Genomic DNA, 18,212 nt, shown 5'->3' on the forward strand with positions numbered 1-18,212 from the left:
AGTATTAACTCAAAATTAATCAGTTTACCCTTCCTCTAAGGTGGCTGTCAAAATAAAATTAGTTTGAGGGACAAACATACAATTGTTGTGCTTTTATCCCATCTAAGAAAAAGGCCTCTCTACTTTTACTGGTGTATAACAAGTGATAACAACCGCTCATATTGACACAGCACTTTTAAGTTTTGCAAAGCACTGAAATCTCTAAAAGCGAGCAAGTTATTCTCAGAAATACTTTTGTTTAGGATTTTTTTTTCTAAAAGAGACATTAGATTCATTTTAAACAACTGAGTGCAGATTTTGGAAAGAAAAGATGTGACAGAACTTCACATATACCTGAAAAATAAAAGATAAAGATGTACCTGGTGATGACGCATTCTCAATACAATGAAGTAAAAGGCCTGGGAGTCTTTATGAATACTTACTAATGAATCCATCTTCAAAAATTCAGAAGAAATCAGAATTGAAATGACATTCCCTGGTTCTAAAAATAAATAGGAAAAATGATTAGTTCACTTATCTCTTCCTTTATTTGTGGCAGAATATTCATACAACAGACTTCATTGTCAAGTGAAATAGCAATGAAATGTAAATCATACTATAGCTCAGATACACATTAGGAAATTCAGAGTTAAATTTAGGATATACGGAAAGTAGCAGCAAATCTGCACTGCAATCGGATGCATACCAAGAATACTCAAAAACTCAAAATCCTTTTCTACACACACACACACACACACACACACACACACACACACACATACACACACACACACACACGAAAAATAAGGAATAGCTCAACTAAACCCAAAAATCTCAAGATGATACATTATCACACTTCTTCACTGGAAAAATACAGAAAACAAGCTGAGATAATTTGATATCATTAGAGTTGTTCCAAATGGAGCTATGGTCAACATTTTAGATAATTCAAGATTTCCAAAGAGAAGTATAACATTAATACTAAAGAGATTCTGAAACTACTTTCTAAATATGGAATAAGTGAGCCTTAAGAATGTAGCTGGGGTGGTATCAATTCACAAAACGATTATAGAAAAAAAAGAGACACACTCTTGTTCCTATTATGAAAACATGGTTAAGGTGTTATTTCATATGGACGTCCATCAAAGTTAAGAAGCACAAAGCTTCCTGTTTAATTATGGTGATTTCGTGATGCATCTTTGCTATCAGATCAATTTGACCACTGGTAGTTTTACATAATGGATAGAGTCTTAGAGTTGAGAAGTCTTGGATTCTAGTCCTGTCAGAGGCATGCACTGGCTACCTTGCCACGGATAAGTGGTTTACCCTCTCACTGTCTCGGACTAGAGGCTGAAGACTGATATCAGAGGTTTCCACACACTGATGAAAAACATAAGCCCTACCAAAAGCATGTATGTTATATCAGAAAGACCTGGTGTACTAAGTGTTAGTACTTCATGGATGAGGAAGTTATATGTGCTCTAAAACCAATGGGAAAGGCTATAAAGAAGAATGTAAGTCTTGTATAAGATGTTTTTATTAGATAGTACAATGTGTTCTCTGGCTACATGTCTTTATTCTCTAAAAAATGACTTGGAAAATGTCATTTCTAACATCTGGAGAGCTATCCATTTGCCAGAAATTCCACTATAGTTTACTAAAAAAGGATGATGTGTCAGTTTCCTAAAAACTATTGCCAATGTGGACTTGAATACTACTTTCCAAACAATTTTCCACATCTCATTGCTGGCACATACAAAGTAAGTACTGGGTGGCATTCCAACTACTCAATGAATAGCTTGTATCAAATAAGCACTTTTACCTAAAGTGGGTACCTCACATTTCTCATTCTCCTTAGAGTTCCTTTTCACATACTGTATCAACCAGTTGAAGATGTGAACATCACAGTGAACTGAAATGTCCACTTCTTCCCAGCGCTGGGCATCCACAGACAGATATTCAGCAAAGTACTTCATTTCTGATATCAAAAGATCTCGAGGGCAAGTAAAATCTTCTTTCAGGTTTTTTGCTTCATCACATACATGAATCACCATATTTGGCCTTCATTTAAAAAGTTACAAAGAAAAGAAGTTATCACAGTTTGAAAGCAAGAGTTAAGCCACATTTATTACAAACAGGGAGATAAAAAGTGAAGAGATGGACTTCTAAGTAGTTCTATGGAATTTTATCATTTTGATAGCCTATTAACCTGATCATAATTATCAAGTAAATTTTATAAAATTTCAAATTTTATGTACTTATATGACTAAAAATAACTTTAAACTAATAAATGTCACTTCAAAGATCGGAGGTGGGGAACCTGAGGCCTTGAGGTCACAGGTTCCCTTGCCCTGTCATAGATGAACAGTCTCTTTTTGGTTATTAACAATTAACACAATTAAATGTATACTACTTTAAGCTAGATTTTAAAAAGGAATTAGTGTTTCAACTTTATAAAAACAGTACAGGGAAAGTAAATAAGCGAGCATAATTTTTGTCATGAACCTTTGCTTCTTAAATAAGAATGTTAAGCAATTATAGGAGGGAGATTAATAAATGAAGAAAGAAATGAACTATGTACTTAAAATCCTTTGGTACTGTTTTAAAATGGAAAAGAACCTAAGTTTTAAAATCAGTTTAGGAAATATAAGGAAAAAAACAAGAGTCACAAAGGACAGGAAGACAAGGTTTGGTTTTGACCTACTTTCTAATATTTCTGGGATGGGGAAGTACTATCCACATGGAAAAGATCATAGAATAAATGATCATAAAACAATAAAAGAAAAAATACTTAGAGACTTACCTTTTTAAAAAGGAGGTTAAACAATGAGAAGACAGTGTGATACAGTAGAAAAAGCAAATGTCTCTGGAGTCAGAGGACATGAATTCAAACCTCACCTTTGATGCTTGCTACTTTTGCGACCTTGGGTTTCACCTCCTTGGGACTCAGTTTCCTTACGTATAAAACGAGAGGGGATATACTAGATAACTTCTAAGATCCTTTCTAGCTCTAGAGCTATGATCCTATAAAGTCTACCTTTCTGTATTGATTCACAAAGTTTACACATGAAATAGTTGATATATTTAAGAGTTAGCATTACTGCAAAATATTAGTAAATATGTTTTAAAACATGTTAACTTGGTTGATGGAAAAGAAAGTTAATTTTAACACATTACCTAATCTTTAAATTTTCTTTACTCTGAAGATTGTATCATTAAAAAAAAAAAAAAACATCAGCTTCAAGACAAATCTTGCTTTGTGTCACTCTATAAAAGGAATATAGGAATAGGAACAGATTCTCTGAATAATGTCATCAATACTGTATATTTAAATGGCTGCATGCCAATCTGGATGAATAACCACTCCCATTCTCCCTCACCCCTATCCCCAGAGCATTAGAAAACAAAAGCCAAAGGGATAGGATTTGACAAATCTTAAGAATTTTAAATGAAAAAAAAAATCAATGACTTAAGAAAAAATCATAATTTATCATTCTTTTCAATTAGTCAAAATAAATGATAATTATGAAAATCCATTTTCATCATTTAACATTTTCCCCCAAAGTCAGATGCAAGACATAAATATTAAATGAGACAATAAATTATTAGTGAAATTCAGTAAAAAGAGTTTGGCATTAAGTCTGAATGGCATTCAAGTTAAAATTTCATGAAAATTTCCAACACATTATAAGGCAATCAAAAAAAAAAATCAAATCTAGCCTCACCAGCTATAAAGTCAACGAAATAAAGAAAAAAATTTTTCTTTGGACTCTTTCAGTATTCTTCAGTTTTAATTTATCTGCAGCAGCTATAAATGTAAAAATAAAGATCACTTTGCTAACAGATATAAATTAATAATAAGCCATAAAATAGGATTTTACACAGGATGATCTGAAACCAAGTTTCGATAATAATATTGTAATCTGATATCTCTACAAGGTAGTAAGGGACTCACGAAAATTTCTATTATATACCTTGTAATTTAAAAGTAATATTAATTCTTATCTAATGAACAACCAGCCTCCTACCCTTCTGTTTCGTCAGCCTTTTCTCCATCTTTATGAGCAGTACAGTTTTCATTTTCTGAAGAACAATTCCTTGTGGAAGCTATAATAGGTCTTCCTTAAATACAGAAACAAACACAAATAATGAAAATGTTAAGAGTTTATAACAACTTGGATTCTGACTATTGACTAGTAGTAGTGAAAATTATGCTGTCATAACTATACATAAACTGAAGGCACTGTAAGTCAGCTGGCATTCTCCCTAATTTTTTCTAAGAATGCTTGAAAGGACCACAATAGAGAAAAGGAACCATAAACTACTAACGAAGGCAGGTTGTTTTTTTCTAAATAATGCATCAGTATTGTTTTTATATGGCAGGCACGAAAAAGGAGTTTTATGGGGATAAAATGAACTAACAGCTACCAACAGATTTCTTTCTTCCTTTAGAAGGAACTATTTTAGACTAATGAATGCTCTGACTCTGAAACTGAGATAAAAACCATTTAAGATATATTGAGTGTATCTATAATGAGCAATTGTTTTGATTGTTATTACTGAAAACAATACTTCCAAATAATGACTAATTAATCAATATAGCTACTGAACAGGTTATAGGGCTGAAGAGTAGATAAGCTGTTTTTCTAAACTAGGAAAGCAACAATGATCAAATAAAAAATAATGAAAATATCAAGTATGAATACGAATGAAAAAGCATATACATGTGTTGCCAGGCACCGTGCTAAGTGCTGAAGATAATTAGAAAGGATAGTCCCTGCCTCAAGTTCATATTTCAATGGCAGGAAAAAACACTTATGGGAGGCTAAGCTGCAAGTCAGAAGGATAGGATTTAATCTCTTTATTTTAGCACTGGAGAATGTTCACGTTCTGTGTTCTTATGATATAGTATTGAATGTACTTTAGCCTTTGGGAAAAATAACTATGATAAAAATGATGGAATTACTCTAAAGCTTACCTGTTTTGGAAACTGAATTCTGCCTAAGAGGTGGCTCCTGAAATTCTCCTTGCGTGTCAAGGAGTGAAGATTTGATGTATGTTGCTAAGTTTTCAACAGGACTTCTTCCAGATGCCATAAGAGGACTGTACTGGTTGTCAACAGGTGAACTTCCACTGCTTTTGAGTTCATCAAATCTTTTTGCACACTACCACGAAGTAAAATAATGAAATAAAAAGACGGAAACAAGGAAAGTAAGGGAAAAGTATCTTGGTATCATAAATTCCTTTTCTATGAACAATAATTTACTATCAGCAGATATTATTCTAGGTTTGTGATTCCTGGTAACCATTGCCAAAAAATGTCAAAATTCTTTGATTTGCCTTTAAATTTTTTAAAAAGGAAGTTCAAAACTGAAGTTTTCCCATCTCCTTCTGCATCAAATATATTTTCTTATGCTGTATTTCTACCATCTGCTGATAATTTCATATTTTAAAAACTGGGATTTTAGTCTTAAAGTTATATGGCCAATACTTTAAGCTATAAAAATAAGTAAATTCTAGCCTGAAACTATTTTGCTGGTGATTTAGTACTTATAAAATAATTGACATTTGAGTCTGCATTCTCATAATTTACTTATAAAAACATTTTAATTTCTTAATAAGTTGCAAAACCCAGTATTTATTTTTAACATATTTTTTATTTTGTTGTTTTCCAATTACATATACTTTTTTCTTTTTTTTCTTTATTTTCAGTGTTTTACAATCACTACTATATAACTTAGGATTTTTTTTCCTCTCTCCCTCTCCTTTCCCCCTAACCCCCCCTCCCTCCTTGAGACAGCATACAATTTTGTATAGGTTCTACACATATATTCCTATTAAATACATTTTCACCATAGTCATGTTGTATAGAAGAATTAAAATGAATGGGAGAAATCATATAACAAACCAAAATGTAATACAAAAGAAAATGATCTGCTACATTCTGCGATTGAATTCCAGAGTTCTTTCTCTGGATGTGGAAGGCATTTTGCCTTAAAAGACTACTGGGAATTTTTTAAGTCCTTGTATTACAATGAAGTTCTAAGTCTACCAGAAAAAAAACCTCGCACACTGTGGTTGTTGCTGTATATAAAGTTCTCCTGATTCTGCTCCTTTCACGCAGCATCAGATCATATAAATCCTTCTAGGCCTCACTAATGTCTTCCTGTTCATCATTTCTTATGGCACAATAGTATTCCATTACATTCATATACAACAATTTATTCAGCCATTCCCCAGCTGATGGGCATCCCCTTGATTTCCAGATTTTGGCCACCACAAAGAGTGCTGCTATAAATATTTTTGTACATGTGGGACCCTTTCCCATTTTTATGATGTCTTGGGGATACAGTCCTAGAAGCGGTATTGCTGGGTCAAAGGGTATAGATATTTTTGTAGCCCTTTGGGTATAGTTCCAAATTGCTCTCCAGAATGGTTGGAACAGCTCACAGCTCCACCAACAATGAATTAGTGTTCCAGATCTCCCACATCTTCTTCAACATTTATCGTCGTCCTGTTTTGTCACGTTAGCCAATCCGACACGTGTGATGTGGTATCTAAGAGTTGTTTTGATGTGCATTTCTCTAATCAATGGTTGATTTAGAGCATTTATTCATATGACTATATATATCTTTAACTTCTTCCTCTGAAAACTGCCTGTTCATATCTTTTGACTATTTATCAACTGGGGAATTACATATAAATTAAAAAAAAAAATTGAGTTCCAAATTCTCTCCCTTTTTTCTGCCCCTTCCCTACCCTTTGAGAAGGCTGCATAATATTGATTATACATGTTAAGGCATACAAGACAGATTTCCATATTGTAAGGGTCTGGAACTCTCGGATTATCAGGGTCATGATGCCCTCAGGAGAAATCTCTTTGAGATGCCATGTCCTTGCATGATTTACGTGATGGACCACCCCCACGCAATTACCAACCTTCACAATTATCTTGAGCAAGAATAACAACAGCCAAGCACGTAAGCACAGCAGACAGTATTTACAAACTTCTTGCTTGAACGGAAGTACAATGGAAGTAGAATGCCTATATATACTCTGATCTAGCTGAGAATAAATGGAGTGCATACCATCCTTGCTCCTGCCTCATTCATTCGTGCCTGGAAGAAAGATCTCATGCAGGCATGAGATCTTTGGGAACTTAACACCATATTAGCCACATTGCAAAAGAAAATACAAAAAAAAAGCAAGAAAAATAAAATTACAAGAAAGTATATTTGAATCTGCACTCAGAGTTCATCAGTTCTCTCTCTAAAATGGACAGCATGTTTCATTATGGATCCTTTGGAACTACCTTGGATCATTGTCTCAATAAGGGTCTTTCACAGCTGATCATTCTTGCAAAACTGCTGTTACTATATACAATGTTCTCCTGCTTCTGATCACTTCACTTTGAATCAAATTCATCTAGGTCTTCCTGGGTTTCTCTGAAATCATCCTGCACATTATTTCTTATAACACATTAGTATTCCATCACTCTCTCATACGACGACTTCTTTAATCATTCTCTAATTAATGGGTATCCCTTCAAATTCTGATTCTTTGCTACCACAAAAAGAGCCACTACAATTTTTTTTTTGCGTGTGTGTGTGTATGTGTAAATGGGTCTTTTTCTCTTTTATCTCTTTGGGATACAGACCTAGTAGTGGTATTGCTACTGTCTACTATAGTAGACAGTTTTATAGCCCTTTGGTCACTGTTCCAAATTGCTCTCCAGAATGGTTGGATTAATTTACCACTCCACTCAAAGTGCATTAGTGTCCCATTTTCCCCACATCTTCTCCAGCATTTATTATTTTCCTTTTCTGTCATGAGAATCAATCTGATATCTCAGAGTTGTTTTAATCTGCATTTCTCTAATCAATAGTAATTTAAAGCATTTTTTTCTTGTGAATATTGAGAGCTTTGATTTCTTCTGCAAACTGCCTATTCATAGACTTTAGTCAAATGTCAATTGGAGATGGCTCATATTTTTATAAGTGTCATTCACTTCCCTGTATATTTGCAAAATGAGGCCTTTATGAGAGAAACTTGCTATAAATTTCCCTCTAATTTCTTTTTTTCCTTCCTATTTGGCTACATTTTGTTTTGTCTGTGCAAAATATTTTTAAGTTAATGTAACAAAAATTATCCACTTAACTTTACATGACCTTATCTCTTGTTTGGTCATACACTCTTCCTTTATCCAGAGACTGACAGGTACATTTTTCCATGCTCCCTCTCATTTAGTTATATCACTTGTTTTGTCTAAACCATTTATCTATTTTGACTGTATCTTGGTATACAGTGTGAAATGTTGGTCAATGCATAGTTTCTTCCAAACCGCTTTTCAGTTTTGCCAGCAATTTTTGTCAGATGACAGAAACTCCAAAAACTTGGAATTTGGGTTTATCAAACACTAGATTACTATGATCTAGATTACTAGATTACCACTGTGTACTATGTATTTAATCTGTTCTACTGACCCACCACTATTTTTTTAGTCAGTACCAGATTGTTTTCATGATTACTACTATTATTGTAATATAGTTTGAATCTGGTACTGCTACCTAGACCAGTTTCCTTCAATTGTTTTTCATTGATTTCCTTTATATTCTTTACTTTTTGTTTTTCCAGATGAATTGTGGAACTATTTTTTCTTGTTCTATAAAATAATTCTTTTGTAGTTATAGTGCCATGGCACTAAATAAGTAAACTAACTTAGTAGAATTGTTTTTATTATATTGGCTTGGTTTACTCATGAGCAATTAATATTTCCCCAACTGTTTAGATCTATCTTTATTTATGTGAAGAATGTTTTGTAATTGCATTCATATAGTCCCTTGGTTTGCCTTGGCAGGTAGACTCCCAAACATTTTATACTGTCTGCCATTATTTTAAATAGAATTTCTCTTTCTGCTGGGTTTTGTAGGTGGTCTACAGAATTGCTGATGATTTGTACGTGTTTATTTTATATCTTGAAACTCTGCTAAAGTTGTTAATTGTTTCAATTAGTTTTTTAGTGGAATCTCTAGGGTTCTTTACATATACCATCATATTATCTCCAAAAGGTGACAGTTTTACTTCCTCACTGCCTATTTTTATTCCTCCAATTTCTTTTTTCTTGCTGTTATAGGTAGCGCTTCTATTACAATACTGAATTAATAGTGATGATAACGGACATCACATCTTCCTTCACCCTTGATCTTACTAGAAATGTTTCATATTTATCCCTGTTACAGAGAATGCTTGCTCTTGGTTATAGATGCCACATAATTTTGAAGAAAGGCTATATTGATTCCTATGCTTTTAAGAGGACTGAGTGTTGTATTGTGTCAAAAGCCTTTCTTGCACTGATTGAGATAATAATATGAATTTTTTTGTTATTAATATGGTCAATTATGCTGATAGTTCACCTAATATTTAACGAGCTCTGCATTCCTGGGATAAATCCCACCTGGTCACAGTATATGATCTTTTGTGATATACTGCTATAATCTCCTTGCTAATATTTTATCTAAAATTTTTGCATTGATATCTATTAAGGAAACTGGTCCTTAGTTTTTTTTTTTTTTTTGCTCTCTCTGAATTAGGTATCAAACACATATTTGTGTCATTGAAAGAATTTAGTAGGATTCCTTCTTACCTGGTTTTTTTTTTTCAAATAATTTACACAGCAATGGGATTAACTGTTCCTTAATTGTTAGGTAGAATTCACCAGTGAATCCATCTGGTCCTGGGGATTTTTTTTTTTAGGGAGCACGCTAATGGCTTGTTCAATTTCTTTATTCTAAGATAGTTATTTAAGTCTTCTACTCTTTTTTTTATCTGGGAAGTTTATATTTTTGTAAATATTCATCCATTTAACTTAGATTGTCAATTTTAGTGGCATATAATTGGGCAAAACAGCTCATAATAATTGCTTTAATTCATCCTCATCGGTGATGCATTCACCTTTTTGAAACTGGTAATTTGGTTTTCCAAAAAAAGGAGGAAATTATTCAATTTAAAAAATTTTTTATTGGGATTCCCCTCATAAAACCAGCTCCTAGTTTTACTTATTAGTTTAATCATTTTTAAACTTTCAATTTTATTAATTTCTCCTTTGAGATTTTCTGGATTTCCATTTTGGTGTTTAGTTGGGATTTTTAATATGCTTTTTTCCCCCAGTTCTTTTAGCTGCATGCCCAATTCATCGATCTGTTCTTCTTCTCTTTTATGAATGTACATGTTTAGATATATAACATTTCTCCTAAGTACTGCTTTGGCTGTATCCCACAAATTTTGGAAAGTTGTCTCATTATTGTCATTCTTTTTAAAAGAAATTTCTACAATTTGTTCTTTGACCCATTCGTTCTTTAGGACTGGATTACTTACAATTAATTTTTAATGTATCCTTCCATGGCCTTTTATTGAATGTAATTTTTATTACTTTATGATCTGAAAGAAAGATGCATTTAAGATTTCTGCCTTTTTTTTGCATTTATTTGAGAAGTTTTTATATTCTAATACAGTCAATTTTTGTGAATGTGCTATGTACAGCTGAGAAAAAGGTATACTTTCTATTCCCATTCAGTTTTCTCTAGAGATCTATCTTATCTAGTTTTTCTAAGGTTCTATTTACCTCCTTAACCTCTTTCTTCTTTATTTTATGGTTGGATTTATGTATCTCTGAGAAGGGAAAGCTGAGGTCCCTCACTAGTATAATTTTACTATTTCCTCCTGCAATTCATTTAATTCTTCCTTTAACAATTTGGATGCTATGCTATTTAATGCATATGTTTACTATTGATGTTACTCATTGTTTACAGTACCTTTTGACAAAATGTAGTTTATCTGCTTATCCCTTTTAATTAGGTCTATTTTTGCTTTGTCTCAGATCATGATTGCTACCTTCGCCTTTTTTTACTTCAGCTGAAGCATAATACATGCTGCTCCAGTCCCTTATCTTTACTGTTGTGTGTTTGTTACAAGTTTCTTATAAACAACATACTGTTGGATTCTGGTTTCTAATCCATTCTGCTATATGCTTCTGTTTTAAGGGTGAGTTCATTCCACTCACAGTTATGATTACCAACTGGGCATTTCATGCCATCCTATTTTCCTCTGTTTATCCATTTCGCTCTATCCTGTCTCTCCTCCAAAATCTCTTTTGCTTCTGACCATTACCTTCCTTTACGTGCCCCCTTCATCAACCCTCCTCCCCATCACTAATGTTCCTCTTATCCCCTTTCCCTCCTACTTCTTTGTTGGGTAAGATAAATTTCTCTACCCAATTGAGTGTATGTGTGTGTATATTTTCCCTCTGAACCAATTTAGATGAGTGAGGTTGAAGTGTTACCTTCCTCCAACCTCCCAATCACACCTCCCACCCCACTGTAAAAAAACTACCCCGCATGGCTCTTTTCTGTCCCTTCTCTCTTCTCCCAAGGCATCCCCTTTCATTTTTTTAGATCATCCCAAAATAACTGACTTAAAAGTGCCCCCCCCCCAAGGCAAAATGACTACGAGAAGAATCAGTGTCAACAAATTTAGAGTACTTCTCTGAGCGTGAACAGTTTGTTGCTAACTTGGAAGGAAAGTTGAGCCAACACACAGTTGGCAACAGTGGAGCAGAAAAGGAGTGGGTAGCTTTCAGAGATTTGGTGTACAGCACTACATTTGCTCATCTGGGTCAGAACACTCGCAAACACCAAGACTGTTTGATGAAAATGATGGGGAAATTTGGAAGCTGCTAAACAAAAAACAAGAACTCCATAGGATTTACCAGCAGGATAATTCATCTACCTTAATTCCATCAAAAGCAAAGTACAAGCAAAGTTTAGAGAGATGTAGGATTCCTGGCTCAGTAAGAAGGCAGATGAAATTCAGTTTCACACTGATAGTAACAATTCAAAGAGCTTTTTTAAAAAAATTTATTTATTTTTAGATTCTGACATTCATTTCCACAAAATTTTGAGTTCCAATTTTTCTCCCCATCTCTCCCCTCTCTTCTCCCCATCTCTCCCCTCTCTTCTCCCCATAATACCTCACATTATGATTACCCCTTCCCTCAATGTACACTCCCTTCTATCATACTCCACCCCTCCCTTACCCCATCTTCTCTCTTTTCTTGTGGGGCAAGATAAATTTCTATACCCTATTACCTGTGTTTTTTATTTCCCAGTTATATGCAATAATAATTCTCAACATTCGTTTCTAATAGTTTGAATTCCAACTTCTCTTCCTTCCTCCCCATCCATCCCCACTGAGAAGGCAAGCAATTCAATACAGGCTATATATGAGTCGTTTTGCAAAAGACTTCCATAATAATCATGTTGTGTAATACTAACTACATTGCCCTCTATCCTACCCTGTTCCCCCCTCTTTTTTAATTCTTTCATTTGACCTTGTCCCCTCTCACAAGTGTTTACTTCTAGTTACTCCCTTCTCCCATTTGCCCTCCCTTTTATCATCCCTCTCACCCCACTTGACCCCTCCTCCCCTACTTTCCTAAAGTATAAGATAGATTTTCATGCCAAATTTAGTGAGCATGTTATTCCCTCCTTAAGCCATATGTGAAGAGAGTAAGCTTCACTTTCCCCCTCTCATCTTCTCCCTTTTCTACTCCATTGAACAGGATTTTTCTTATCTCTTTTATAAGTTATAGCCTGTCCCACTCCATTTCTCCCTTTCTCCTCCCAGTATTTTCCTCCCTCACCCCTTAATTTTTATTTCATTATTTTTTTTATGGCTATTATCTCTTCTGATTCAACTCAACCTCTGTGTGTGTGTGTGTGTGTGTGTGTGTGTAATCCTTCCACCTACCCAAATACTGAGGAAAGTCTCAAGAGTTACAAATATTACCTTTCCGTGTAGGAATGTAAACAATTCAGCTTTAGAAAGTCTTTTATGATTTCTCTTTCCCGCTTACTTTTTCATGCTTCTCTTGATTCTTGGGTTTGAAAGTCAAATTTTTTATTCAGTTCTGAATGCTTGAAAGTCCTCTATTTCATTGAATGACCATTTATGCCCTTGAAGTGTTATACTCAGTTTTCCTGGGTAGGTGATTCTTGGTTTTAATCCCAGTTCCTTTAACTTCTGCAATATCCTATTCCAAGTCCTTCGATCCTCTAATGTAGAAGCTGCCAGATCCTGTGTTATCTTGATTGCATTTCCACAATACTTGAATTGCTTCTTTCTAGCTGCTTACAGTATTGTCTCCTTGACCTGAGAACTCTGAATTTGGCCACAGTATTCCGAGGAGTTTCTCTTTTTGGGTCTCTTTCAGAAGGTGATTGGTGGATTCTTTCAATATTTATTTTGCCCTCTGATTCTAGAACATTAGGACAGTTTTCTTTGATAATTTCATCGAAGATAAAGTCTAGGCTCTTTTTTGATCATGGCTTTCAGGTAGTCCCATAATTTTTAAATTGTCTCTCCTGGATCTATTTTCCAGGTCAGTTGATTTTCCAATGAGATATTTCACATTATCTTCCATTTTTTCATTCTTTTGGTTTTGTTTTGTGATTTCTTGGTTTCTCATAAAGTCATTAGCCTCCATCTGTTCCATTCTAATTTTGAAAGAACTGCTTTGTTTATCTCATAGTCATTAGCTTCCCTGAACTCGATTCTCTCTTTTAAAGAACTATTTTGTTCAGTGAGCTTTTGAATCTTGTTTTCTATTTGGCTAATTGTGCTTTTTAAAGTCTCCTCCTCTTTAGCTTTTTGGAGCTCTTTTTCCAATTGAGTTAGCCCCTTTTTAAAGGTGTTATTTTCCTCAGCATTTTTTTGGTTCTCCTTTAGCAGGCTGCTGACACGCTTTTCAAGCTCTTCTATGGCCTGAGCTCATTTCATATTCATTTTGGGGATACTGGAGGCAGAGGCCTTGACTTCCTCTGACAGTATGCCTTGTTCTTCCTCATCTGAAAGGATGGAAGGAGACAATTGTTCACCAAAAAAAAGTAACCTACTATGTCTTATTTTTTTCCCTTTTTTGGGCATTTTCCCAGGCAGTTACTTGACATCTGAATCCTTTGTCAAGAAGAGGATCCTAGTGCTTCTCCGCTCCCCAGTACAAGGCTGAGATTCAGATCAGCTGCTCAATTCTGCCAGAGGCTTTAAGCTGAGCTCCCTGGACAATGGACCAAGGCTGCTTCCTCAGCCACCATAGCTGCCTGCCTCCTGTTGCTGCCGCTGCCTAGGGCTAGTGCTGGGGGAACGCCATTCCCCTCTCGCCCAGCTGGGAAAACCCTCCCATACTGACTTTTGGAGCTTTCTTTGTCACTTGTGGGTTGAGGGATCTGGGACCCTCCCTGCTGGGAATTCTGCCCTGGAAGTCGATTCAGGTCCTGTTCCTCCTGGGGCCGCATGGCCATGGCTAGGCTTCCCTCTGCTCAGTGTCCCATGAGATAGACCTTTCCTGTCAGCCTTCCAGGTTACCCTTGGCTGGAAACCCCTTTCACTCTGTGTTCTGTGGCTTGTTCTGTGGCTTCTGCTGCTCTTGAGAATCATTTTTTACAAGTATTTACAGGTATTTTGTGGGCTGTGGGGGAAGCACTAGAGTATGTGCATCTTTCTACTCCTTTCTTGGCTCTGCCCCTCAAAGAGCTTTTATGATTCCCTGAAAGCTATTTGTGGACCAAAAACCTATGGTGCATCACAACTACTCAGTGCTGATGGAGCCACATTGATTAGTGATAAGGACACAATCCTACAGAGATGGGTTGAATACTTCCATAGTGTTCTCAATAGACCATCAATCAATGCTGAGGCCACTGACCATTTTTACCTCAGGTTGAAGCTTAACTTCCTTAGCTGAACTTCCAGCTGAAGAAGAGGTCTGGAGGGCCATTAGGCTCCTTTCATGTGGCAAAGCACCTGGTGCTAATTCTATTCCAGCTGAGACTTACAAAACAGGGGGACCATTACTCATACAAAAGTGACTGAAATTTTCCAGGTTATATGGCAAGAGGAAGTTATCCCCCAGGAGTTCAAGGATGCCTCCATTGTCCATTTCTATAAAAGTAAAGGGAATAGATTGTCCTGCAACAATTACAGGGGGGTCCTCTCTCAATCACTGCTGGCAAAATTCTTGCCAGAGTCCTCCTTAATAGGCTGATCCTTCACCTGGAAGATGGTCATATATCTGAGAACCAGTGTGGCTTCAGAAAGGGCCGAGGAACAGTCAATATGGTGTTTTCTGCCTGACAACTCCAGGAGAAATGCCAGGAGCAGAATAGAAGTCTGTGCACAATATTTGTAGATCTGACCAAAGCCTTTGACACTGCTAATTGTGAGGGCTTTGGGAAATTATTTCAAAATTTGGCTGCCCAGAGAAGTTCATCAGTATTGTATGTCAATTTCATGATGGCATGTTTGCCTGGGTTTGGATAGTGGTCGATGCTCTCATGCCTTCCCAGTCACTGATGGAGTGAAACAGGGCTGTGTGCTTGCTCCCATGCTCTTTAGCATGATGTTTTCAGCCTTGTTGTCAAATGCTTTCAATGAGGATGAACATGGCATCAAGGTCAACTACCATACTGATGGCAAGTTCTTAAATTTCAAAAGGCTACAAGCCAAGACCAAAGTGGAGGGAGTGCTAGTGCATGATTTTCTGTTTGCAGATGATTTTGCACTCAATGTAGCCTCTGAAGCTGAGATGCAATAAAGTATGGATCAATTCTCTGCTGCCTGTACTAATTTTGGCCTAAAAATTAACACCAAGAAAACACAGGTGCTCCATCAGCTACCACCACACCATCCATACATGGAACCATCAGTTACAACAAATGGAGAAGTTTTGAATGCTGTGGATAAGTTCACTTACCTTGGTAGTATACTTTCCAGGGATGTACACACTGACAATGAGGTTGTTGCATGCATTGCCAGAGCTAGTTCAGCGTTTGGAAGGCTTTGAAGAAAAGTTTGGGGAGAAGGGGTATTAGACTGACTAACAAACTGAAAGTTTACAGAGCTATTATGTTGACTTCATTATTGCATGCCCGTGAAACATGGACAGTCTACCAGTGCCACGCCAGAAAACTGATTCGCTTCCATTTGAACTGTCTTAGGAAGATTCTGAGGATCACCTGGCAGGGTAAGGTACCAGACACTGAAGTCCCTGTTCGAGCTGAACTGCCAAGCATTCAAACTATGCTTCAGAGAGCACAACTCCGATGGTCTGGCCATGATGTTCAAATGCAAAATATATGCTTGCCAAAAAGTCTATTTTATGGAGAACTCACATGGGGCAGGTGATCACATGTTGGTCAGAAGAAGATACAAAGACACTCTCGAGGTCTCTCTCAAGAACTTTGGATTTGACTGTGCAACATGGGAGACACTGGCACAGGACTGGTGCTCAGCACGGCATGCTCACATCAGAAAGGGTGCTGTGCTCTTTGAACAAAGTAGAATTGAGACAGCACAAAGTAAATGTAAAATGCTCAAATTTTGAGTATCCACCCCAAACATTCATACAAGCTAACTGTGCCCAACCTGTGGTAGAGCATTCTGAGCTCATATTGGTCTGATCAGTCACAGTCGGACACACTGAAACTTCACTTTATCATGGTGATGTTATTTTGGTCCTCTTCTAAAACGAAGGATAACAACCAACCACATAGATTCTTTCTAACTGCTCTAAAAAAACTGATTAAGTTTTTAGAAGTTACAAGTGTTATCTTTCCATAAATATATGTAAATGGTTTAACCTCAGTAAGTCCCTTTGATTTCTCTTTCATGTTTACTTTTTTATGTTTCCTTTGAGTCTTGTATTTGAAAATCATATTTGCTATTCAGCTCTGGTGTTTTTATCAGGAATGCTTGAAAGTCCTTTCATTATTTCATTAAATTTCATTACACATCCACATTTTTTCCCCTTAAAGTATTATAATCAGTTTTGTTGGGTTGTTTTTGGTTGTAATCCAAGCTCTTCTGCCTTGCAGAATATTATATTCCAAGCTCTCTGCACTTTTAACATGGTAGCTGCTAAACCTTCTGGATTCTGACTGGGGCTCCATCATATTTGAAGGGTTTCTTTCTGATTGCTTGAAGTAATTTCTCTTTGACTTGGGAAGTCTGGAATCTGGCTATAATATTTCTACCAGTTTTCATTTTGGGATTTCTTTCAGGTTGTGATCAATGGATTCTTTCTATTTTACCTTCTGATTCTAGGATATTGAGGCAGTTTAAAAAATAATTTCTTGAAATATATTTAAGTTTTCTTTGATCATGGATTTCAGGTGGGCCAATAATTCTTGAATTAACTCTCCTTAAGCTCTGTTCCTGGTCTGCTGTTTTTCTGATGAAATACTTTACATTTTCTTCTATGTTTTTCATTCTTATGATTGTTTTATTGTTTCTTGATGTCTCATGGAGTTATTAACTTTTATTTGCCCAATTTTAATTTTTAAGGAATTCTTTTCTTCAGGAAGTTTTATATCTTTTTCCATTTGGCCAATTTTATTTTTAAATCTCTTTTTGTTGCTGTTCAGTCATTTTCAATAGTGTCTGACTTTTCCTAACCCCATTTGGGGTTTTCTTAACAAAGATAGTGGAATTGTTTGCCATTTCCTTCTCCAGCTCATTCTATAGATGAGGAAAAGAAGGCAAACAGGATTAAGTGACTTGTCCAGGGTCACACAGCTTGTAAATGTTTTGAGGCTAGATTTGAACTCCAGAAGATGAGTCTTCCTGATTCAAGCCTGGTACTCTCTATCCACTGTGCCACAAAGTGTGTCTTTTACTAAGTTGTTGTCTTTTCAAAAATTTTCTTCCCTTGTTCTTTTATTGGCCTAATTTTTCCTTTACCCCTCTTATTTAATTCCGAAAATAATGTAGTTCCAGGAATTCTTGTTGGGCTTGAATTTTTGTCCCCTCTCAAGGCTTTGCTTGTAGCACTTTTGATTTCATTGCGTTCTTTTCAGTTTGTATCTTGATCTTCCCATAGCAGTTTTTTTTTTTTTTGCTCATTTTTCCCCCCCCGCCTATTTCTTGACCATGAATTTATGTTAAGGTTGGGCTCTATTCCCAGCATGGGGAAAAGGGAGGGGCACTACGAAGATGCAATGAGGAACATCAAGCAGACCAGTTTGGGTGCATCATGGCTGCAAGGCCCCATTACATCTTAGCTAGACTATTCTAATTGGTCTTCCTGACTCAAGACTTTCCATACTCCAGTTCATTCCCATATAGCTGCCAAAGTAATGCTTTTAAAGTATAGTGATAGTCATTCCTCACTTTCCCCATCCCCC

The 18,212-nt window shown here is 35.9% G+C and overlaps 1 protein-coding gene across 4 annotated transcripts in view; it reads right to left on the minus strand.

The window, feature by feature from the left end:
* SANBR (SANT and BTB domain regulator of CSR) overlaps positions 1-18,212 on the minus strand; it is a 77,271-nt gene that overhangs the window by 43,032 nt on the left and 16,027 nt on the right. For 3 of the 4 annotated variants that reach the window (XM_072635477.1, XM_072635476.1, XM_072635478.1), the window contains exons 3-6: positions 4,958-5,144; positions 4,008-4,101; positions 1,802-2,040; positions 423-481 (exon numbers count right to left, since the gene is read on the minus strand). In XM_072635477.1, the coding sequence (XP_072491578.1) occupies positions 423-481; positions 1,802-2,040; positions 4,008-4,101; positions 4,958-5,144 (579 nt within the window). Of the gene's footprint in view, positions 1-422; positions 482-1,801; positions 2,041-2,877; positions 2,934-4,007; positions 4,102-4,957; positions 5,145-18,212 lie in introns of those variants that run through there. The other variant, XM_072635479.1, reaches the window with a different exon arrangement.

Source organism: Notamacropus eugenii, chromosome 1 (genome assembly GCF_028372415.1).
Source record: "Notamacropus eugenii isolate mMacEug1 chromosome 1, mMacEug1.pri_v2, whole genome shotgun sequence".
Classification (NCBI taxonomy): Eukaryota; Metazoa; Chordata; class Mammalia; order Diprotodontia; family Macropodidae; genus Notamacropus; species Notamacropus eugenii.